General features: G+C 28.5%; 3 protein-coding genes across 3 annotated transcripts; 1 reads left to right on the forward strand and 2 right to left on the reverse strand.

Moving 5' to 3' along the window:
- The first annotated feature begins 5,068 nt into the window (after window positions 1-5,068).
- On the forward strand, window positions 5,069-6,614 carry LOC108324719 (polygalacturonase). Its single transcript, XM_017557652.2, has 4 exons — window positions 5,069-5,188; window positions 5,326-5,634; window positions 5,740-6,258; window positions 6,378-6,614. The coding sequence occupies exons 1-4, from the start codon at window positions 5,069-5,071 to the stop codon at window positions 6,612-6,614; spliced, it is 1,185 nt and encodes a 394-aa protein (XP_017413141.2).
- A 5,652-nt stretch (window positions 6,615-12,266) lies between these two features.
- LOC108324718 (polygalacturonase) lies at window positions 12,267-13,815 on the reverse strand. Its single transcript, XM_017557651.2, has 4 exons — window positions 13,696-13,815; window positions 13,249-13,557; window positions 12,624-13,142; window positions 12,267-12,503 (listed from the first exon to the last, which is right to left on the reverse strand). Exons 1-4 carry the CDS (start codon window positions 13,813-13,815, stop codon window positions 12,267-12,269), a joined length of 1,185 nt encoding a protein of 394 aa, XP_017413140.2.
- A 9,395-nt stretch (window positions 13,816-23,210) lies between these two features.
- Window positions 23,211-24,808, reverse strand: LOC108324717 (polygalacturonase). Its single transcript, XM_017557649.2, has 4 exons — window positions 24,689-24,808; window positions 24,242-24,550; window positions 23,617-24,135; window positions 23,211-23,496 (listed from the first exon to the last, which is right to left on the reverse strand). Exons 1-4 carry the CDS (start codon window positions 24,806-24,808, stop codon window positions 23,260-23,262), a joined length of 1,185 nt encoding a protein of 394 aa, XP_017413138.2. The 3' UTR covers window positions 23,211-23,259.
- Between the last annotated feature and the right edge of the window lie 538 nt (window positions 24,809-25,346).

Genomic DNA, 25,346 nt, shown 5'->3' on the forward strand with positions numbered 1-25,346 from the left:
AATGTAGAGCTGTCAAAACAGGCCACCCGGCCTGACCCGACCTACCACGGGTTGGTCACTTAGTGAGCTAACCCAACCCGGCTCATTTATTAGTGAGTCAGAAAAATTCGAACCCGACTCGACCCACCACGGATTGGTGGGTAAACGGGTTGGCTCACTTAATTACAATTTTTTTCAAATAAAAAATAATTACAAACTTTTTATAATACAAATCTAAACAAATTTCACTCCCAACATGCGTGTTTAATTAATTTTGAAAATAAGGAACTTAAATAAATTTTTCAAACAAAAACAAAATAATAAATATTGTAGAATAAATTTTTCAATTATTTTCACGATAATAATAATTACCCTATGTCTAGAGTTACCCTATGTATCAATTTTTCAATTATTTTCAGTGTCATCACAATAATTCTTAAATGTGTTTTCAATTTCAAAGTCTTACCCCATAAACTCTAGTGGTATAATATATTGTAGAAGAAAACATATTTGATGACCTAAAGCACAAAACACATGTGAAATTTATAGAGTTATGTCCATCATAAAATAATTGCTACATAGAGTAATTGCTATAATAAATTATTGCAAATTTTGTAGGATTACAATATCAAAATTCAAGCAACAATTCTAAAAATTGATTAACTAACTTAATCATATTTATGGAAATAACTAATTTAACATGAATATTTCATATTATCCTGGATATTTGAAAAATTGTTAGCATATATCACAATAAGGTCTATCATGGTGATTGATTCTTCAAAAATGAGTATTATTTCCCATATATCACAGTAAGGTCTATCATCAAAGACTCTTAACTATAATTAATAAAACATATGTTGATTATGGGTCAATCAAAATTTCTCAAAACAAACAAATATGTGCGCAAGAAAATGAGAAAAAAACTAAATAAGAGTTTTATCAAAGTAAAATTAATGATTATGAGAACATGAAACTAAGCCCCATTTGCAATAAATGATTCTTACAAATCTTTAACCACATGACTTTTGTTAAAGGATGACAATTATCAACTCAATGCTACCATGTTCAATGATCACTTAATACGTTCTCTTATGACTAGAAATTTAATGTCAATGTGCTTACTTTGATTTTCATTTTTATTATTCTTAATCATAAATACTGCAATAGAGTTATCATAATATAATTTTAATGATCTAGCAATTGAATCCACAACTCTTAAGCCTAAATATAAAACTCTTCAATCATAAACAATTTAAAACAAAAAACAAACTCAGTCTCCATAGTGGAAGTATCAATCAAGGTCTTTGCTACTCCAAGATATAACTCCACTAGTTAGCATAAAAATATAACTAGATGTTGATTTTCTAGTATTAAAGTAACCAACAAAGTTTTAATTGAAGTAGTCTATCATCTTTAAACTTTCAATAAGCATGTCATCCTTTGATCCTTAAAGATATCTCATTGTCTTCTTTGCAACTTTCTAATGGTTATAATACCTGCATTATATTATGATATCTTTCCAAAACTAAAAATGTGAAATGCCAAGTCTGGTGCGAACCTAAACATATATAATTTTTTTTTACTTAAGTAAACATGAAAAAAAATATATCATGAAACGAAACCAAAAGCATTAAAAAAATTTGTTCTACCAATTCTAAACATTTAAACAATTGAACATATATTACATGAATTGATTACTTATGTGATGTAGCATCCATGTTAATTATTTTGAAAAATAATTATCTACTATCATTGTTAATTTCATAAGATATTTGTATTTTGTATATATTTATCACATAATTATTTGTTTTATAATATAAATATTTTAAAAAAATTATTTCAAAATGTTATTTCTTATTGTCATGGGTCTTATATCACATCAAAATCAAATATCGCAACAATCATTAAAATCCAAAGTTAAATCAATAAAATTATATTATAATTAATGTTTTTTTACTAGTGTCGCAACCGGGATTGCGACGGGAAAGACGGCGAAACTCTTAAAAAATTATAAAAGAAGTTTGAAAATCAGAGTTTGGAGTCGCCAACACAACGTCTGCCCGAAGGCAGTACCTTTAATTAGATATGTAAAGATGATATAGTTTTTAAAATGATTATTTTTCCCAAATAAAATACAATACAAGATAGGAAACAAAATAATATTTTTTATTGACAAGGATTGACCTTGCTCCTACGTATTCTCATGTGAGAAATTAAGGGTACGTAGTTCTTTTGGAAAATATGTTTGTATAATTTTTTGAGAAAATATTTGGAAATTTGTTTGGGATGATTATGAATAATTTTTTATTTTTAGGGAAATGAACATTGGATTTTTGGGAGGTGAACCTGACAAGGATTGACCTTGCTTCTACGTATCTCCACTTTTGATGGAGAATCAAGGATCACGTAGTTTTGGCCGTTTATCATTTTAAAAGGGTTTACACTTTTTATTTTTTGAGATTTTATGATTTTTTTGGTATTTTTGCATTATCTTGAAGAAAAAGTTGTCATGATGTAATAATCAACAAGTTGGATATAAAACAAATAGATGATAAAATTATTTTTATATGTTTTTAAAAAAAGTTTTGTAATTTTTATGATTTTTTGACATAATTGACATGATTGAGAAAGATTAAGATGAAAAAATAATTACAAAGATTTTACACTTACTTGCAAGAAAATTACATTTTTTTTAATTATCAAGCAAATCTGAGACTTGACATGATAATCAAAATGATTATGAAAAATGTAATTATCAAGCAAGTCCTATACTTGACATAACAATTAAAATTATTATTATGAAAAATGTAATTATCAAGCAAGTCCGAGACTTAACATGACAATAATTATTATTATGAAAAATTGAATTATCAAGTAAATTCGAGACTTGACATGATAATAAATAATTTTGTTATTTTTTATTAGAGATAAGAAAACAAAATGGTTTATAAATGAAAATTTAGAATCAAAAACAGCAAAAACAATTATGGAACAATAAAACAAATTTTAACAAGATAATTCAAAATAAAAAGAAGAGGTGAAGGGATAAGAACCTGGATAAGAAGACAAGGATAGTCCGATCAAGATGCAAGTGAAAATAGAAGCTTCAAGAGATGTAGATGTTGATATGGAGGAGAAGAGGTGTGTTGAAGTGTTTGATTATGGAATGAAGAGAGAAGAGATATGTGTATGTGAAGATATGTGGTGTGTGTAGAAGAATGATAGTAGGGGAGAGAAGAAATGTGTGGAAATATATGTAGTTCGAGAGAGAAGAGAAGGATGTTGTGTGATTGTGTGTAAAAATGAAGTGAAGAGAATGTGAGTATTTTTAGAGTTATGATTAGAGAAAGGGTTGAATAAAATATAATTTTAAAAAATGAGTTGAAAATATGAAAAAGTTAATGTGAAAAATAAGTAAAAGAAATAATATTAAAAGTGGGTGAATAAATTAGGTGAAATAAAATATAGTAAATAATAAAAGTTAATGTGAAAAATAAGTGAGAGAAATAATATAAAAAGTGGGTGGAGAAATTAGGTGAAATAAAATATAGTAAATAGTAAAAGTTAACGTGAAAAATAAGTGAAAGAAATAATATAAAAGTGGGTGGGGAAATTAGGTGAAATAAAATATAGTAAATAGTAAAAGTTAATATGAAAAATAAATGAAAGAAATAATATAAAAAGTTGGTGGAGAAAGTAGGTGAAATAAAATATAGTAAATAGTAAAAGTTAATGTGGAAAATAAGTGAAAGAAATAATATAAAAAGTGGGTGGAGAAATTATGTAAAATAAAATATAATAAAAAAATGAATAGAAAAAGTTAATGTGGAAAATAAGTGAAATAAATAATATAAAAAGTTGGTGGAGAAAGTAGGTGAAATAAAATATAGTAAATAGTAAAAGTTAATGTGGAAAATAAGTGAAAGAAATAATATAAAAAATTGGTGGAGAAAGTAGGTGAAATAAAATATAATAAAAAAAAGTAAGTGAAAAAATTAGAAAAGTTAGAGAGAAAAAAATAAATAAATATATAAGAAATGTAATAGTAAATGAAAAAAAATGGTTATTTGGAGGGTGATGTGGAAAGTGGGTGTGATAAGAAAAAAAATGGTGAAGAAGTAAAAATGTACGAGATTATTTTGACTCATTAGAGTATGAGTTAAAAATTTAATTAGGGGTGGAAACAATAAAACAAATAGTATTTTTATATTTTTGTGATAAATTTTATTTATCCGTACAAAATTGGGTGTTGAGAACTAGTAATTTTTTCTTAATAATTTTTCTTTTTCTTTTTGAGATATCATTTACAAACTAAGCAAAAAAAACAATTTTTTAAATTTTTGTGGTGACACTTATCCAAATATATGTTATATATATATATATATATATAAAATTAATTTTATAATGATAAATTTATACGTATAATAATGTATATTTTATTTTTTGTAATACATATATTATAATAATATAATTTAATTAGATAATTATAATAATGAATTTACTAATTTTAGTGGAATAAATTTTTTATTATATTAATTAATTAAATTAATATTTTAAATTAAATATAATATTAAAGTTTTAAAATAATTTTATCTAAATAGAAAGAGTTTTAAGAATTTAATTGTGATAACTAAACTATGTAATGAATTTAAAACACTTGACCCAATCAAACATATTACCTAAATTACATTATTTTTCCCACATTGATATATACATTATAGGGAGAATATAAGAATAGGATGATAACAGGTGGTGTAAAGTTAATAGTAAATAAATGCATCCTAAATATATACTAACAACTAAAAAAAAAGGAAAAATACACATGTGGATGATAATTTGCATTCAAGTTGCATGTAATATCAATGGTCTTTAATTCTTTTTAGGTGACTAAGTGTATCCTAAATATATACTAACAACTAAAAAAGGAAAAATATACATGTGGATGATAATTTCCATTCAAGTTGCTTATAATATTAATGGTCTTTAATCCTTTTTAGGTGACTATAAATAAAGTTATGTAGTTCGAAAATTAAATCACTCAACACACAAGTCAGAGTGTGAAATAATCGAAAGCAAAAAAAAAAATATGAAGTTCTCTATGATTATATTACTTTTATCTTTTTCTACCATTAATTTTATTTTAGTTCAATCAGTTACTCTTGAAATATCAAAATTTGGAGGAAAACCAAATCAAGATATAGCTAAGGTATGCCATTTTAGATTGAACAAGAAAGATATGATATTGTTTTGATGAGAAAAAAACCACATTTCACCGCAAGTCATAGATTTTTTTGGCTACTATTACAATGTGTTTCAATAATGTATTATTTTTATATTGACTAGGCTCTTACAAGTGCTTGGGCTGAAGCATGTGCATCCACATCTGCTGTTAAAATAGTGATTCCAAGTGGAACATATCAAATGACTCATGTAGATGTAAAAGGTCCTTGCAAGGCTCCTATTGAAATTCAAGTTGACGGCACAATTAAAGCACCTGTAAAGCCAGAGGACGTTGGAGGTGATCAATTGCTTAGGATCGGCTATGTTAACTCCTTAACCATATCTGGTAATGGAGTTTTTGATGGTCAAGGTTCATATGCTTGGAAACATAATGATTGTTCAAAACAAGTCAAATGCAAATTGCTTGGCATGGTAAATAAGTATTATTATCAAAAATCAAATAAAATTTAACACGACTTGTGCATTTATAAAAATTAAATTCATTCTTTTTTATATTCTTTTATCAAATGTCAACAGAATTTGGGTTTCAATTTCATCAATAATTCAATAGTTCGTGGAATCACAACCAAGGATAGTAAACACTTTCATGTCAATGTTTTGGGCTGCAACAATTTCACATTTGATGGGTTTAAAGTAACTGCTCCAGGTGATAGTGCCAACACCGATGGCATCCACATTGGAAGATCCACAGGTGTGAATGTTCTTAATACACAGATTGCCACTGGAGATGATTGTGTCTCACTAGGTGACGGTAGCAGACAAGTACTTGTGCAAAATGTGACATGTGGACCTGGTCATGGTATTAGTATTGGAAGCCTTGGCAAATACAAGGAAGAAGAACCTGTTGAAGGTATCACAGTTAAGGGTTGCACTTTGAAAGGAACTACCAATGGAGTGAGGATTAAGACTTGGCCTAATCAGCCAGGAACAATTACAGTTACAGACATGAAATTTGAAGATATTACCATGGACAATGTTTCGAACCCTGTTATCATAGACCAAGAGTATTGTCCATGGAACCAATGCTCCAAACAGGTATTTTGTTCCTTATCTAGTACACATTAAGATTATTCTTTTTGTACAAAAAAATTCTTGCACTAAGATGACTTAAAAACCTACCTTTTATCGTATCTCTTATTGTTGTGATGATTCAGAATCCATCGAAAATAAAGATAAGCAAAGTTATCATTAAGAATATCAAGGGAACTTCGGGAACTAAAGAAGGACTTGTTCTTGCTTGTAGTAGTGGTGTACCATGTGAGGGTGTAGAGATATCTAATGTTGATCTCACATTTAATGGAGCTCCGGCAACAGCTACGTGTTCTAATGTCAAGCCCAAAATAACAGGAAAAGTTCCTGAGTGTACAGCTCCAACTACTAAAAAAGAATAATTTAAATTTTTTTAGACAATTTATTTATACAATTACTTATTGTAAAAGAACAATTATAGGATTAGTTAGTAATGTAAGTCGTTTTTAAATAAGGACTTGATATCAAATTCAAGTAAAACAATAAGGTATGTAATATTTTTTTATTAAAAACGTGTTTTAATAATGTGAACATATTCAATAAATTTTTTATGGGTTATATGTAATATCGAAATGTTTATGAATTGATATAAAATATTCATGTAAGTGAAGAAACTATTTTTCCTTTAATTAATTTAGAATGTTTTGCTTTAATCTATATATTATTAGAATACGAAGTAACGATTATTTTTTGGGTGTTGCTCTCTCCACCACCACACCTTTCTCCCTCCACATCCCCTTTACTATTTTATCACTCAGTAAAATTTTATTTTTAGGGTTATTATTTTTTAATTTTACCCATTCACAACCTATTTCACTAATAACATATTCTAGTCCCGTACATGAGTAAAATACTTTTCTTTCATTTTAACATTATATTTCTTCCTCTCTTTCTTTCGTCGTTTTGAGATACTACAAGTTGCAAAGGTTGGTGGTGGTGGAAAGAATTATCAAGCAGTCTCCCTCTCGTGGTGTAGTGTCGCTCTCATGGTGCAGTGCGTGGAGTGGTGCAGTGCGTGTCGTGCTTCCTCGTATTCGAATAAACCTTGAAATAAAACCTAAAATAAAAAACGTAACCTTTAAACAGAGGTGACATCCTTCAACGGATGTCAACATCCTTCAACGGATGTCAACATCTGTTTAAGGAGAAACGGATGTCAACATCCGTTTAAGGAGAAACGGATGTCGACATCCGTTTTACCTTAAACGGATGTTGACATCCGTTGAAGATGTCACCTCCGTTTAAATGTTACGTTTTTTTATTTTAGAGTTTGTTTTATTAGGGGACATCTGTTGAAGGATGTCACCTCCGTTGATGTATACTTCCTCACGCTGGTTGATGCTCTAGACGCTCTTCGATGTTCCTCCACACCACGGCGACGACACTCCTTCACACCACGGCGGCAATGGAAGCTTTCAAACCAAAAAAAAAAACTGGGAAGAAAAAGGAATGGAAGTGCGAGAGGTGGGGAGGTGAAACGAAAATGGGGAAAGGGGAAGAGAGTTCCGTGGGTGGGTGCTGGGAAAGTAAAATTAGGGTTTCAAATTATTTAAAATAGGGTAAAAGTAAAAATATTTTTAACTTAAGAATATAATTGTATTTAAAATAATGTGGGGAGGTGGAGGAAGTATAGGGTGGTGGTGGAGGGAGCAACACCCTTATATTTTAATTTTCACATCCCTTTGGAGTCAAGCCAAAACGTTTTTAAGACTCTCATCACCATGTGTTTCATCCTGCACCTCCAAGGATTTCACCCTACACTTTCAAAACTTTATGAAATACTTGTAATGCTCTCTGTTAAGACATGATTAATTTTTAATAAAAGCTGAAAAATCTCTTGACTAGATTCTTTGATCCAGATTCTCAATCTCCATTAAATTTTTTTTTTTAATTTTAAGCTATATAGTTATTTTTTAATGACATATTAGGATTTTATAAATAAATAAATATTTGAATTAATTATATTAATTATGAATTAAATTTTTTTGTTTGTAAATATTTAATATTTATTTTAAATTATTTTAATGAATTAATAATACTTAACACGACCTAAAAAATATTTTAAATTTTTCATATCATTTTTAAATAAAATTATTTTTTCATAAATTAAATGAATTCATACAAATACCTAATTAAACATTTTGAAATAATATAATAAAACATTTTAAAATCATTTAATAAACAATTGAAAATAATATAATTATAAAAAACTATCAAAAAGGATGTGAAAATCTTTGATTATAATAACTTCTATATGTCTTTCATTTATTAACATTAAACACATGTTTTATTAGTTTCATTTGTCATAAATTTTTTAATTTTTCAACACAAATCAAAATAGCAAGCACAAGACAAATGTTAACTTTAATATAGGAGAATAAGGTCATAAATGAGTAAGAATGATAATCAATAATACAATTATTATGATAATGTTAACCGAACCTCGTTAATTAGAGGATAAATCTAAAATTTGGAGGTGTACTATGAAACCTTTGGAAGTGTAGGGTGAAACACCCTTATCACCCTCATGTTATTTTTTACATCCCTTAGACCTAACTTAATACTAGGATGACAACGGGTCGGATCGGGTACGGATAGTGCTTACCCACAACTCGACTCGACAAAAAAAAATTCACCCGCTATCCGGCCTGTTACTTGCATGGATATCCGCTTAAAAAATATCCACGAATATTTTAAAATCAACGGATACCCGCGAATATATCTAAATATTTTAAAAAAATATTTTTAAAAATTATTAAAATAAAATTATAAAAAGTATATTAAATTTAATTTAATTTTAATTAAAATTTAATTTTAATTAAATTTAACATTATAAAATATAAATTAATGTTAATTTTAATTAAATTTAATTAATAAAATATAATTTTTTTTTTACGGGTAACGAATACTCACAAATACAATTAGTATAATATTCACACACAATCCGTTTATAAACGAATATTAAAATATCTACTACCCATAACCCGTGAATAATAAATATCTACAGGTATCAACTATCCATCACACCAATATCTACTGGCGCGGATTTTTTTGGGTATCTCTACTCAATACATTATATTCCACCCACACCACCTCATTTCACTTTTATACTCCCTTTTGTTTCACAATCTAACAACCCAATTTTTGTTTTTCTTCAAATTCTCTCGTGTATGTAGTTCCTCCAATGATAACACACCCTATGGCGTGGTAAAAAATGTCAAAGATTCTTCGAAACAAAAAAGGAAATGATTTTTTAACACAGTTTGCATCATTTGACCATCACACCGTATTTACCTGGGAAGATTAATTTGAGGGAAAGTGAGTAAATAAATTTAAAAATAAAATTTGTGTTGTTTTTTTAAGGAAATTTGAGAATGAAAGTGATTAAATTTAAAAATAAAATTTATGAAAATTTGTGAATAATTTAAGTAATGTAATAAATTAAAAAAAGTTTAATAGAAAGAAAAACAATATTATCAAATTGTTTTGATATTAAAAGTAATATAACATTAGATGAATTAAATATATTTTATAAAAAATATTCAAATGAATAAATTTTAGCAAAATAATTATTCTAATAAATAAATAATAAATAATAAATAATAAATAATACAATATATTTGGTATAACATTGAAAATGAACTATTTATATATTTAATATTTTTTAATAAATAATTTAGAAACATGGTGTATTAATTTTTGTTTTAAAGAGTAATTTTAAAAGCCATGTTTTATGTTTTTGAAAAATATTTTATTTTAAAGACTATTATTCAATTCCATAAATTACAATCCAATTTATTGTGAATAATTTTATTTAAGAACCATTAAATTTTAAAAAGTTAAACCAATACAAAAATTTGATTTAAAATTCCTAAAACCTTACAACACCAAAATAGAGAATCCACATTCGGAAAAGGGGTTCTTCATCATCATTCTCCATTACTTATTCCCATTCCATCATCTTCACTGCATCACCATCTTCCTCCTCCAATATCTGCAAACACATCCATTCACAAACAAAGATAAACCAAAACAGTACGCAAAGGAAAAAACCAATTCAGAAGGAATAAGGGAAGAAGAACGAATCTGCCATTGACACTGGCACTTTGACGTCATTGTCTGGGCACGATGCAACCACGTCTGCGTGGGGGTTCGCCGGAATGAGGAAACAAGGTGGCCCTGGAGTTCGTGGTGGCTCGGGGTTCACAATGGCCACGAGGATTTGCAGTGGCCATGGTTTCACGCAAGAACAGAAAGGAATTGCGCCGGTGGTAACAGCCTCGGTCATCCGTTGCGACGGCGCTTGTGACAGCCTTGGCCGGCAATGTTGGAGATGCGATGCAGGGGCTGGTGTGCTTCCCTCTTGCGCGTGGAAAGAGATAAGAAGGAATGGAACGACGTGATGGTCGGCGACGCCTCTGGTGATGACCAGTTTCGCCGTCAGCGCCTCTGGCCAGCCATGAGAGTTGCAGAGGTACTGGTCCTGGAAGTGTAGTAGCTCCACGCGAGCGTACGGAAACAAGAAACAGCTAGTGTTGAGATTGGACGAGGTAATTTATTTATTTTAAAATTTTAAAATCTTTTATAATTATAAAGTAATTAGAAATAAATTTAAATTTAAGTAATTTTGAGATGTATTTAAAATAAATAAAATAGAAAAATGTTAAATATATTAAAAATTATAAAAAATTTAGAATTTAACTTCATTATTTCTCTACTCACTAAATTTGAGTCTAGTAGACTTATATCAATGATCCATCTAGTTAAATTAGGTTGAAGGTCGATAATCGACTCGAATTGAAAGTATCTGAGCCGAATATTGACCCGGGTTAATGGCCAAGCTGATTTGACTCCGAAATAAAAGTTTATACTTTACACCTCCTTTTAATTTTATTGGATTGTTTATTTGTTTTGTTTCCTTTCAAAATTGTCAATCTCACATTAAAGTAATAGTTTTAAAAATGCAAAAATAAAATTAAAAAGTAGTTTTCGTTATTTTATATTTTGTATTTATCCAATCGCTTGCTTCACATGACAAACATTTTTATATAATTAAAAAATATATAAATATTTAAAAATTACAAGTCTAACACTTTTCTTAAATAGTTTTTCATAAAAATTATGTGTTCTTTGATTTTGATGGAAATAAGTAGAAATGATGTCAATCCTTGGTGGATTCATTTTAAAAAAAAAAACAAATAAAGCTTCTCAAATAAATTTTTCCATTTAGAAATATGTGATTCTTGATTTTCCCATTTGAATAGAAATTCTTAGGAATAAAGTTAATATTAACATCTCATTTTAATAGCATAATATTATTAAAATAAGATATTTCATAATGAATATTAAAAAAAATAGATAATTTAATGTTAAGACAAAATCGTCTAGAAAATAGACTATTTAAAGCAACCTAAATTTTAAAGTTTAACCAAGAGAATTAGACGAAATATTACTGCTTAGAAAAGTTGTTTAGGAAAAGCAATTTAAAATAAGACCATCTAATAAGGAACCATTTTATAGCCTTAAGCAAAAACTTGAAGTAATGTTTTCCATTACAAAATGTTTAAATAAATTAAAAAATCATAAACAACATTTAAAGAAAGTCTCACATTGAAATCTCTCAATAGAACAAAATAAACTGGCTTATTAAGAAAACAGAATTTCATCCCTTATATAACACTAAGGGTAATAGAAATTTCTATTCATATTAATTAAATCAAATCATTCTAAATCATTTGAAGGAAAAATGTTTTCTTTTACAAGGATATTTTATATCATTTCATAAACATTTTAATATTACCTATAACTCAAAAATTTTATTGGACATGATAAAGTTACATAATTAAAACACTTTATTATTAAAATATATATATATATATATATGTACATTATTATTATTTTACTTGAATTTGCTATCAAGTACTTATTTAACAAGGAATTACATTAATAACTAATCCTACAATTGTTCTTTTACGACAAGTAATTGTATAAATAAATTGTCTAAAAAAATTGAATTATTCTTTCTTAGTAGTTGGAGTTGTACACTCAGGAACTTTCCCTGTTATTTTTGGCTTCACATTAGAACATGTAGCTGTTGTCGGAGCTCCATTAAATGTGAGATCAACATTAGATATCTCTACACCCTCACATGGTACACCACTACTACAAGCAAGAACAAGTCCTTCTTTAGTTCCCGAAGTTCCCTTGATATTCTTAATGATAACTTTGCTTATCTTTATTTTCGATGGATTCTGAATCATCACAACAATAAGAGATACGATAAAAGTTAGGTTTTTAAGTCATCTTAGTGCAAGAAATTTTTTTGTACAAAAAGAATAATCTTAATGTGTACTAGATAAGGAACAAAATACCTGTTTGGAGCATTGGTTCCATGGACAATACTCTTGGTCTATGATAACAGGGTTCGAAACATTGTCCATGGTAATATCTTCAAATTTCATGTCTGTAACTGTAATTGTTCCTGGCTGATTAGGCCAAGTCTTAATCCTTACTCCATTGGTAGTTCCTTTCAAAGTGCAACCCTTAACTGTGATACCTTCAACAGGCTCTTCTTCCTTGTATTTGCCAAGGCTTCCAATACTAATACCATGACCAGGTCCACATGTCACATTTTGCACAAGTACTTGTCTGCTACCGTCACCTAGTGAGACACAATCATCTCCAGTGGCAATCTGTGTATTAAGAACATTCACACCAGTGGATCTTCCAATGTGGATGCCATCGGTGTTGGCACTATCACCTGGAGCAGTTACTTTAAACCCATCAAATGTGAAATTGTTGCAGCCCAAAACATTGACATGAAAGTGTTTACTATCCTTGGTTGTGATTCCACGAACTATTGAATTATTGATGAAATTGAAACCCAAATTCTGTTGACATTTGATGAAAGAATATAAAAAAGAATGAAATTAAATTTTAATAAATGCATAAGTTGTGTTATATTTTATTCGAATTTTGATGATAATACTTATTTACCATGCCAAGCAATTTGCATTGGACTTTTTTTGAACAATCATTCTGTTTCCAAGCATATGAACCTTGACCGTCAAAAACTCCATTACCAGATATGGTTAAGGAGTTAACATAGCCGATCCTAAGCAATTGATCACCTCCAACGTCCTCTGGCTTTACAGGTGCTTTAATTGTGCCATCAACTTGAATTTCAATAGGAGCTTTGCAAGGACCTTTTACATCTACATGAGTCATTTGATATGTTCCACTTGGAATCACTATTTTAACAGCAGATGTGGATGCACATGCTTCAGCCCAAGCACTTGTAAGAGCCTAGTGAATATAAAAATAATGCATTATTGAAAGACATTGTAATAGTAACCAAAAAAAATCTATGACTTGCGGTGAAATGTGTTTTGTTCTCATCAATACAATATCATATATTTTTTTGGTCAATCTGAAATGGCATACCTTAGCTATGTCTTGATTTGGTTTTCCTCCAAATTTTGATATTTCAAGAGTAACTGATTGAACTAAAATAAAATTAATGGTATAAAAAGATAAAAGTAATATAATCGCAGAGAACTTCATATTTTTTTTTCTTGTTTTCGATTATTCCACACTCTCACTTGTGTGTTGAGTGATTTAATTTTCAAAATACGTAACTTTATTTATAGTCACCTAAACAGAATTAAAGGCCATTAATATTATAGCAACTTGAATGCAAATTATGATCCATATGTATTTTTCCTTTTTTTTAGTTGTTAGTATATATTTAGGATGCACTTATTTATTGTTAACTTTACATCATCAATTATCATCCTATTCTTATATCCTTCCTATAAGCCATCAATGTTGAAAAAAATAATGTAATTTAGGTAATATGTTTTGATTGAGTCAAGTGTTTTAAATCCATGACATGACATGGTTTAGTTACCATAATTTAATTCCTAAAACTCTTTTTATTTAGATAAAATTATTTTGAAACTTTAATGATATATCTAACTTAAAAATATTAATTTAATTATTTAATATAATAAAAGTTTTATTCCATTAAAATTAGTAAATTCATTATTATAATTATGTAAGTAAATTATATTATTATAAAACTTGAACCTTTTAAATAATATAAATATTAAGAAAAAATTAAATATATAATATTATACCCATAAATATATCATATATATATATATATATTATGTAATATATTTATAAATAAAATTATAAATTTATTATATCCATTATTAAGAAATAACCAAAATTAAAATTTTAATTTATCAAATAACTATATCCAAACATTTAAATTAGAATAAATAGACTTTGTAAGATATTTCAATAAATTTGATTGTCAAAATAACTATATCATTTCTTGTAACATCCCGATTATATAGAAAACATATATAATAAATACGTCATCATGCATAATATAGGAAAGCAGTCAGAAGTAATTAGGATTACAGTCATTCTCAAAAGGTCTTCAGAATTTAAAACTTAACATACTAGAGTCTTCTGAAAGTTAAGGAAACACTTAAATTCCTAATGAACTAAGCAGCAGCATTGTCTTCCTCCAAAGCCTGCTCCAGAGGCACTTCATCCGCTTCTGCTCAAATCCAAGTTGATGATCATTGCAAAAGAAAGTATACCCAAGCAAACACAAACACACAAGCAAGGGTGAGCTAGATATACAAAAATCATGTTATACCAATCACACACAATATGCAATTAAACGCAGATATATTAGACCACGCAACATAACTTCTTACACTTTACACTTGACTCGTCCGGACTAGAATGATTGTCGAGCTATGGCGGGTTATGCACTCATGGTGGCCTCTACTGCTTTGCAAAGCCATTGCCAATGGGTTTCACCCTACCAAACTCACGGGGTTAGTTCGTTATCACTCACCTTGGGCCATACTGGAAGCACCCAAGACTAGGACCTCCTGCTACTCCTCACCACATGGATCAATCCTCTCTACTTGAGAATGAAAGACCATTGGAGCGTCAGGAAAACCCCCAAAACTGAGCTACCATGCATTCATTCCAAACACTGAGGGAACCACCATGAATCCTCACCTTGAGGCCATGGAGTTACGTCCATTACACATAGGGCACCACCATGTGACCTCCCTTGAGATCCATGGAATTGCGTCCATTACACATACTTGTTACATTCAACCACCAAACATGTCTCATACATTCACATACTTTCAGTATAATAACATTACCACGATCATATTATGCATTTCAATCATTCCACACACTTAATTCAAACCAAAACAAGAGAAAATGAGCTCGAACCGAACGCGATGAGCTTTGGCTGAGCACTGAGAGCTTTGGCCGAACGATAAGAGCTATGGCCGAACACCTAGAGCTTTGGTCGAACACTTAGAACCTTGGTTGAACGCTTAGAGCCTTGGCCGAACGCCTAGAGCCCTGGCCGAACACCTAGAGCCTTGGCCGAACGCTATCAAGACCACCACTAAGACCGAACGTTACCAAGACCACCCACTAAGACCGAACGTTACCAAGACCACCCCCTAAGACCGAACATTACCAAGACCAAGCACCATCTAGACCGAACGCTACCTATGACCGAGCGCTACTTGAGACTGAGCACCATCAAGATCGAACGCTACCTATGACCGAGCGCTACCTAAGACCGAGCACCATCAAGACTGAACGCTACCTAAGACCGAGTACTATCAAGACCGAACGCTACCTAAGAGACCAAACGCTACCTAAGAGACCGAACGCTTCCTAAGAGATCGAACGCTACCTAAGAGACCGAACACTACCTAAGAGACCGAACGCTACCTAAGAGACCGAATGCTACCTAAGAGACCAAACGCTACCTAAGAGACCAAACGCTTCCTAAGAGACCGAACACTACCTAAGAGACCGAACGCTTCCTAAGAGACCGAACGCTACCTAAGAGACCGAACGCTACCTAAGAGACCGAACGCTCAACAGCGCATGGCCGAATGGTTATCAGTTCACTTTCGGCGAAACTGCATAATTCTGTAGAATTTCTGCAGAATTATGAACAACACCTAACATAACCATTCCTAACCATTTTTACTAACTTCTAACACCCTTAATTCTTCTTTTATACTTAATTAAACTTATCTAAATGATTCTAAACATTCTTACTACCATTCTAAAGTGATTAAGACTCAAATTCAACTCTAAAACACCAATTTTCCCAACTTAGGGATTCAAAATCCAATCCCACGACTTTGCACCTAGTTTGATCAATTTAGTGACCCAAACAAGTCACATTACAGTGGCTAAGACTGCCCCAACAGCCCAGTTGCGATTTAGACCCTAAATGCCCAAAATCACTACCTCACTTCCTCTCCAAGTGACCTAAAAACCACAAAACTCCACATCTATCCAACCAAAAATATACCAGATTTCACACTTAAATCACTTCCAATTGGTCAATTATAGCAATTCAAACCCATCCAAATCAATTCCAAACAGCTCAACACAATTTCATGGATTTCACATATCAACACATACAATACAACATGCTCAAAACAAAATACAACTCCCAACAGTGCACCAATTCAGAATCCAATATACATACACTTCATGCAAGCAATTTAAAGAAGTATTCTAACTCTCCTTACCTTAGGGTTTCACAGCTAAGCTCACAACTTGATTCAAGACTGCCCAACTCAAAGAGAACCCAATCAAACCCTACAAACCACCCAATGGGTGATGGAACAACTCTTTAGAACTAAGTTTGACAAAAATATGAAGGAAAAGGCTTCTAGGCACATGCCCTAAGTTCCCAAAAGAGGAGGAAAAAGGGGAAACGACTTACTCGTTGAAGAACGAGAATCTAATCGGATGGTTGCGAAGCTCTCAACTCCGTGAATGAAAGAACACCACCTGTTTATCAATGCAACGGTTGAAATTTGTGTAAGGGTAGAGAGAAGGTAGAGCAAGGTTAGGGAAAATAAGAGTTCTAGAGAGAGAATGGAAAGTTGAGAAATAAGGAACTCAGATTTTAAAAGATCCCTTACTAAGGTCATTGTGCCTTTAACCTTATGGGCCTGGCTGCCCCAACATAAGGTCCAACTGCCATAAAATTTCAGGCCCTTACATTTCTTAATATTCACTAAATTTATTACTATTAGAATGAATACTTAAATATTATATGCATTTTCTATACTAGTTGTTATTAATTTAATTGTTCAACATGCATTTAGTTTATTAGTTTCTTATTTTTCTACTCTTGTGATTCTTTTAATTATACATATATATTTCAATTATTCTTTACGTTGATTGATTCACAAAAGTATATGTTTTACCATCGTACATATAAAAAAGTGCATAAAAAAACAATAAAATGTTATTTTAAACTCAATTTTTGTAAATATAGTTTTATCGATATTATGTTATGTTTTAACGTGAAACTTCTTTCTTTATGCTTTAATTTCTAATCATGTTGATTTTCTTCTTTAAATAATTAAAAGAAATTAAAAAAAAATGAAAATGTTATAAAAATAATACATAATATATAAAGATTTAATTATTATCACAATATAAAAAATCACTTTTTATTAATTAATCGAGTCATTTACATCTTTTAAAATGTTTATTTGATTTTAAAGACCTTGAAAATTCATTTTATTTATTTAACATGAACATGTTTTTACAAGGACTACCTATGATTAGAAAATATGTTATAAGTGATAATTTAGAGTTTTTTTTTAACAAAAGTTAGAATTTAATAAAATTATTAACTATTTGACATGATCGTACGGTGATATATGATAAATATATATTAAGTGTTATTTCACACATGAATATTGTTATATATGAGTATGATATAAAAATATATATTTTATAATATAAAAAATCAAAAAGTATGAAGTGTTATTATATATTTTATTTAATAACATAATAATAAGTATGATATAAAAATATTGATTTAAATTAAAAAAAATTATAACATTTGAAATTATTTAACAAAATATATAATTTTATATAGAGTGGTCAACTTGACCTGTGGTTCATGGGTCAGTTTTAACTCATTCTTGAAAAAACCTTATTCTAAAAAGCTCCTCAAGTGGAGACCAAAAATAAAAATCACAGTTCCAAAACCCTCTCTTAAATGAGTTAGGGTCACGACTAAGATGAGTTAACCTCATTAAAAAAAAAGTTTCAAAAACATAAACTAGTTAGGATATATAGATATTTGTTTCTTTTTGATAATTTTTGATGAATTAATACATGAATTATATGATTATAAGCTAGAACAATGATTAATTATTTTTTGTATGATTAAATATTTATAATATTACACCATCATCAGTATATAAAATTTATTTGTTTATCAACTAGCACGTGATTAATTATTTTTTGTATGATTAAATGTTTATAATATTATACTATAGAAAAAGACAAAATATTTTATCTAACGTTAATATGAAATCATTTTAAAAGTTTTAATTTAAAAAATATATTTAATCGTAATAATAATAATTATATGTATCAATAATTTACAAGTAACGAATGTTTTTAAAAATAATATAATTTTCAAATAATTTAATATTTTTGGTAGTATACTTTTTTTTAATTTAATAGTTTGATTATAATTTTGATATATTTGAAAAATAGACAATTTTGGCTTTCCATAGTTTTAATCGTTCAATTTTCTATTCACATATTCTAAAAATGGATAATTCTTGGTCTTCCATAAATTTAATAATTTTATTTTAGTTTATATATTTAAAAAATGTACAATTTTAATTTTACTATTAACCTATCACGAAGTTGTGAAGATTTGAATGATGCCTCAATTTAATTTGCTTATTGCTTCAAGTTAGATAATGTTTTTTTTTTCATAATTTTACTTTCAAAGTATTAATAATTCATTTAAATTTAATAAACAAAAAAAACTAATGTCACGGCAGATATTTATTTTGATTTTGCATCATCACCTTACCTTAACAATTTTGTAATATATGTAGACTAAGTCAAATAATTAAAAGAATGAAGGCTAAAATTATTTTTTAGACGCATAAAATAATTACAACTATATGAAAAAATTAACCTCCTACTAATCACGAAATCAAAAGTATAATTAAAAAAATTATTACATTTAATCTTTAGATGATTTCAATAAAAAAAAATATACTTGTATTGTATGAGAAGACGTCTAAAGAAGTAATTATTTATTTTATCACAACATCTCATTATTTATCGGTACATATAAATTAATATATCTTTCTTAATTTTTTGTAATTTTATAAGTTAGTTCATTAAGATTCAAGTTGCAGTATTTTATTTATTTTTTCACATGTAAAGTATAGTTAAAGAAACTAATTACAATATTAAGAATTGATCAATTTGATCTGTAAATTAAACTACGAATTCTTTAATTAATTTTTTATAAAAAATTAAGTATTTTTATAAAAATACTATCACTTTTTTATTTTTAGAAAACTTGTATAGATGTTTTTGACAATAATTTTGGTCTATCAAATGTAATTTGATCATTTTAAGAAATTATAACACTTACATTTGCAATGAATTAGGATTAATTATACTTTTTCTTGTATTTAAAATAAACATTTTTTAAACAAAAAAAGGCTCATGGATTTATCCTAGCTCACTGGGTCTTTTAGATATTTTGGTTTTGTGAATTTTTTCTATGAGGAATTTTTTAGTTTTGTGGGTTTTTTTTGTCTCAACCCACGTGGGTCAATACCAAACCATGTTAGAAGAGCCAAATTGACTGACCTAATTTTATATGTATATATAAATGATATTATTTCTAAAAGTTAATTTAAGTTTTGTATCGGGGTTAAACTCACCTTAACCCTGACCGTAACCCACTTGAAATGGAGCTTTGGGGGTTGAAGCTTTTTTTGGCCCCTACTTAAGGGGTTTATTAAAATAGGAATTTCTTAAGAGTGAGTTAAGCTTGACCCATGGGCCATTGGTCAAGTTGACAACTCTAATCCCAATAAACAAGGTCCATACATACACAATTTATAATCATTGTTCATGAGATATGTAAGTAAATTCATTTATTTTTATATTTCCATTGATAATTGTTTTACGAATTTGAGTTTTGAGTATTTTGTAGGCTCTACGATCAGGTACATCCCAACTACATCTAAACAGGACACACCAGCCTAACTATAAAGATATCACACTTGGTGAAAAAGCAAGAAGGCAAAAAGATTTATATGATTAAATAGACATAATTCACAAAAACAATTGATTAAAGAGGTTAAGAAATATTTCTCAAAGCAAATATAATAATAAGTTTGACAAGATTAACTTAGAAATAAATTAATTGAATGTAAAGATAAATCATTGAATAAAAATGTTTATAAAACTAATAAATTAACAAAACGATATTAAACAGTAAAAAATAGATAAGATGATATTATTTAATTCCCTTACTTAATTATCATGATTCACGAACTAAAATTTTAACAATAATACTCTTTTCTTTTTGTATTTTAATAATCTCCTTATCAATATTTTTTTAGTCTTGTATTTCTCGCCCTATGTCACACCATTAAACCTTTTTACTTCATTTCTAGCTTCTTCAATTCATTTATATGTAGGTAACTTTTTTGCATTTAATTAATATTGTTTAATAACGAATTTCAATTCTCATATGTCTATATGTAATTATAATGAAGAGATTTTCATCACTTCTTTTATATATTTCTACAAAATGATCAATAAGCATTTATTTTTTCTAATATTTAAATTTGTATTTTTCTTAACTTTTTAACTTTTTTTTAGTTCACGTGCAAGTTTTATGTCACTAAATTTACTAATTAATAAAATTTTACATTGATAAAATATAAAGTTTTATCATTTGGTTATACGAGTGTAATTGAGTAAGACTTTACTCTAAATACAAGTTTTATCCCATACATTACATTTTACATTTCCCTTTAAATTTTGAAAAAAAATATAAGTTTAAATAGGAATTTTTTTTATATAAAAATTTAAAAAGTAATTTGAATATTAAGTGGAGTGATCTTATGTATAAATTATAAAAAAAATATTTTAAAATGCATAAATAAATTCAATAAATCAAAATAAATAAATAAAAATGAAGTTATAAATACCCATTAAATAAATTACATAAACAGAATAATAAATATAAATAAAAATTAGAATAGGGCACATAATTAAGATAAATAAATATAATGAAATTAAATATGTAAAAGAAATTATAAATATCTAGATTCTCTTACCTCAAAACAATTAATTTGTTCAAATAAAACTCTAATTCTTAATGGGTTGAATAATATCTCCAAACTATTTCAAAATCTTGATCACTGGAAATAGGAAAGAGCGAAGAAAGATTGATGAATTCAATTTTGAAGTCTTAATTAGATCCTTATTTTTGTTAATTTGATGCAAATAAATCCTTTCCGTCAATTTCAGAAAACGGCGTTAAGGAGTGCATGACGTGGCGTGTGTGAATTCAATTTTTTAATACTCAGAAATTTTGAAAGAAGTATTAAAAAATTTCTGAGTATTAAAAAATTGAATTCACACACGCCACGTCACGCACTCCTTAACGCCGTTTTCTGAAATTGACGGAAAGGATTTATTTGCATCAAATTAAAAAAAAATAAAATCTAATTAAGACTTCAAATATAACAGAGACCTATTTCAAATTTGGGACGAAAATAGGGACCAAAATTGAATTCACACACGCCACGTCACGCACTCCTTAACGCCGTTTTCTGAAATTGACGGAAAGGATTTATTTGCATCAAATTAACAAAAATAAGGATCTAATTAAGACTTCAAATATAACAGCGACCTATTTCAAATTTAGGACGAAAATAGGGAGCTATTGAGACATTAAACCTAATTATATTGTATCCATTAATTACAACAGGCAACTTTGATGAAGAGGTTTTGGTACAATTATACTAACAAATTAAATAAAAGTATTATATCTCATTTTAATGGAAGTATTTTAAAAAAAAATTCTCTTTTTAAAAAAATTAATATCTGAAATTGAAATCTATGAATACTATTATTATAAAAGAGTGTTTTAATTTAAAAGGTTACTTGAGTTAACCTATAAAATAGTGAACCCATCAAATTAGCTAATATACTCATTTAAAAAATAATCGATACTTCGTATTCTAATAATATATAGATTAAAGCAAAACATTCTAAATTAATTAAAGGAAAAACAATTTCTTCACTTACATGAATATTTTATATCAATTCATAAACATTTCGATATTACATATAACCCATAAAAAATTTATTGAATATGTTCACATTATTAAAACACGTTTTTAATAAAAAAATATTACATACATTATTGTTTTACTTGAATTTGCTATCAAGTCCTTATTTAACAACGACTTACAATAATAACTAATCCTATAATTGTTCTTTTACAACAAGTAATTGTATAAATAAATTGTCTAAAAAAATTAAATTATTCTTTTTTAGTAGTTGGAGCTGTACACTCAGGAACTTTCCCTGTTATTTTGGGCTTGACATTAGAACACGTAGTTGTTGTCGGAGCACCATTAAATGTGAGATCAACATTAGATATCTCTACACCCTCACATGGTACACCACTACTACAAGCAAGAACAAGTCCTTCTTTAGTTCCCGAAGTTCCCTTGATATTCTTAATGATAACTTTACTTATCTTTATTTTCGATAGATTCTGAATCATCACAACAATAAGAGATACGATAAAAGTTAAGTTTTTAAGTCACCTTAGTGCAAGAAATGTTTTTGAACAAAAAGAATAATGTCAATGTGTACATTAATAAATAAAGAACTAAACCCTAAACCGTAAACCTATAACTCAAAAATTTTATTGGACATGATAAAGTTACATAATTAAAACACTTTATTATTAAAAAATATATATATACATTATTATTGTTTTACTTGAATTTGCTATCAAGTACTTATTTAACAAGGAATTACATTAATAACTAATCCTACAATTGTTCTTTTACGACAAGTAATTGTATAAATAAATTGTCTAAAAAAATTGAATTATTCTTTCTTAGTAGTTGGAGCTGTACATTCAGGAACTTTCCCTGTTATTTTTGGCTTCACATTAGAACATGTAGTTGTTGCCGGAGCTCCATTAAATGTGAGATCAACATTAGATATCTCTACACCCTCACATGGTACACCACTACTACAAGCAAGAACAAGTCCTTCTTTAGTTCCCGAAGTTCCCTTGATATTCTTAATGATAACTTTGCTTATCTTTATTTTCGATGGATTCTGAATCATCACAACAATAAGAGATACGATAAAAGTTAGGTTTTTAAGTCATCTTAGTGCAAGAAATTTTTTTGTACAAAAAGAATAATCTTAATGTGTACTAGATAAGGAAAAAAATACCTGTTTGGAGCATTGGTTCCATGGACAATACTCTTGGTCTATGATAACAGGGTTCGAAACATTGTCCATGGTAATATCTTCAAATTTCATGTCTGTAACTGTAATTGTTCCTGGCTGATTAGGCCAAGTCTTAATCCTCACTCCATTGGTAGTTCCTTTCAAAGTGCAACCCTTAACTGTGATACCTTCAACAGGCTCTTCTTCCTTGTATTTACCAAGGCTTCCAATACTAATACCGTGACCAGGTCCACATGTCACATTTTGCACAAGTACTTGTCTGCTACCGTCACCTAGTGAGACACAATCATCTCCAGTGGCAATCTGTGTATTAAGAACATTCACACCGGTGGATCTTCCAATGTGAATGCCATCGGTGTTGGCACTATCACCTGGAGCAGTTACTTTAAACCCATCAAATGTGAAATTGTTGCAGCCCAAAACATTGACATGAAAGTGTTTACTATCCTTGGTTGTGATTCCACGAACTATTGAATTATTGATGAAATTGAAACCCAAATTCTGTTGACATTTGATGAAAGAATATAAAAAAGAATGAAATTTAATTTTAATAAATGCATAAGTTGTGCTATATTTTATTCGAATTTTGATGATAATACTTATTTACCATGCCAAGCAATTTGCATTGGACTTTTTTTGAACAGTCATTCTGTTTCCAAGCATATGAACCTTGACCGTCAAAAACTCCATTACCAGATATGGTTAAGGAGTTAACATAGCCGATCCTAAGCAATTGATCACCTCCAACGTCCTCTGGCTTTACAGGTGCTTTAATTGTGCCATCAACTTGAATTTCAATAGGAGCCTTGCAAGGACCTTTTACATCTACATGAGTCATTTGATATGTTCCACTTGGAATCACTATTTTAACAGCAGTTGTGGATGCACATGCTTCAGCCCAAGCACTTGTAAGAGCCTAGTCAATATAAAAATAATACATTATTGAAACACATTGTAATAGTAACGAAAAAAATCTATGACTTGCGGTGAAATGTGTTTTTGTTTCTCATCAAAACAATACCATATCTTTCTTGTTCAATCTAAAATGGCATACCTTAGCTATATCTTGATTTGGTTTTCCTCCAAATTTTGATATTTCAAGAGTAACTGATTGAACTAAAATAAAATTAATGGTACAAAAAGATAAAAGTAATATAATCACAGAGAACTTCATATTTTTTTTTCTTGTTTTCGATTGTTCCACACTCTCACTTGTGTATTGAGTGATTTAATTTTCAAAATACATAACTTTATTTATAGTCACCTAAAAAGGATTAAAGACCATTAATATTATAAGCAACTTGAATGCAAATTATCATCCACATGTGTATGTTTCCTTTTTTAGTTGTTAGTATATATTTAGGATACACTTAGTCACCTAAAAAGAATTAAAGACCATTAATATTACATGCAACTTGAATGAAATTATAATCCACATGTGTATTTTCCCTTTTTTAGTTAGTATATATTTAGGATGCATTTATTTACTGTTAACTTTACACCACCTATTATCATCCTATTCTTATATTCTCCCTATAAAGTATATATATCAATGTGAGAAAAATAATGTAATTTAGGAAATATGTTTGATTGGGTCAAGTGTTTTAAATTCATTACATAGTTTAGTTATCAGAATTAAATTCTTAAAACTCTTTCTATTTAGATAAAATTATTTTAAAACTTTAATATTATATTTAATTTAAAATATTAAT

Source organism: Vigna angularis, chromosome 3, assembly GCF_016808095.1.
Source record: "Vigna angularis cultivar LongXiaoDou No.4 chromosome 3, ASM1680809v1, whole genome shotgun sequence".
NCBI classification, from domain to species: domain Eukaryota; kingdom Viridiplantae; phylum Streptophyta; class Magnoliopsida; order Fabales; family Fabaceae; genus Vigna; species Vigna angularis.

Bases quoted from the DNA above. Each gene is read 5' to 3' on its own strand.
- LOC108324719 (XM_017557652.2), top strand. From the start codon at position 5,069: ATGAAGTTCTCTATGATTATATTACTTTTATCTTTTTCTACCATTAAT. The intron at 5,189-5,325 runs GTATGCCATTTT...TATATTGACTAG, and splicing joins CAAATCAAGATATAGCTAAG to GCTCTTACAAGTGCTTGGGC. The intron at 5,635-5,739 runs GTAAATAAGTAT...AAATGTCAACAG, and splicing joins AATGCAAATTGCTTGGCATG to AATTTGGGTTTCAATTTCAT.
- LOC108324718 (XM_017557651.2), bottom strand. From the start codon at position 13,815: ATGAAGTTCTCTGCGATTATATTACTTTTATCTTTTTATACCATTAAT. The intron at 13,558-13,695 runs GTATGCCATTTC...TATATTCACTAG, and splicing joins CAAATCAAGACATAGCTAAG to GCTCTTACAAGTGCTTGGGC. The intron at 13,143-13,248 runs GTAAATAAGTAT...AAATGTCAACAG, and splicing joins AATGCAAATTGCTTGGCATG to AATTTGGGTTTCAATTTCAT.
- LOC108324717 (XM_017557649.2), bottom strand. From the start codon at position 24,808: ATGAAGTTCTCTGTGATTATATTACTTTTATCTTTTTGTACCATTAAT. The intron at 24,136-24,241 runs GTAAATAAGTAT...AAATGTCAACAG, and splicing joins AATGCAAATTGCTTGGCATG to AATTTGGGTTTCAATTTCAT. The intron at 23,497-23,616 runs GTATTTTTTTCC...GTGATGATTCAG, and splicing joins GGAACCAATGCTCCAAACAG to AATCCATCGAAAATAAAGAT.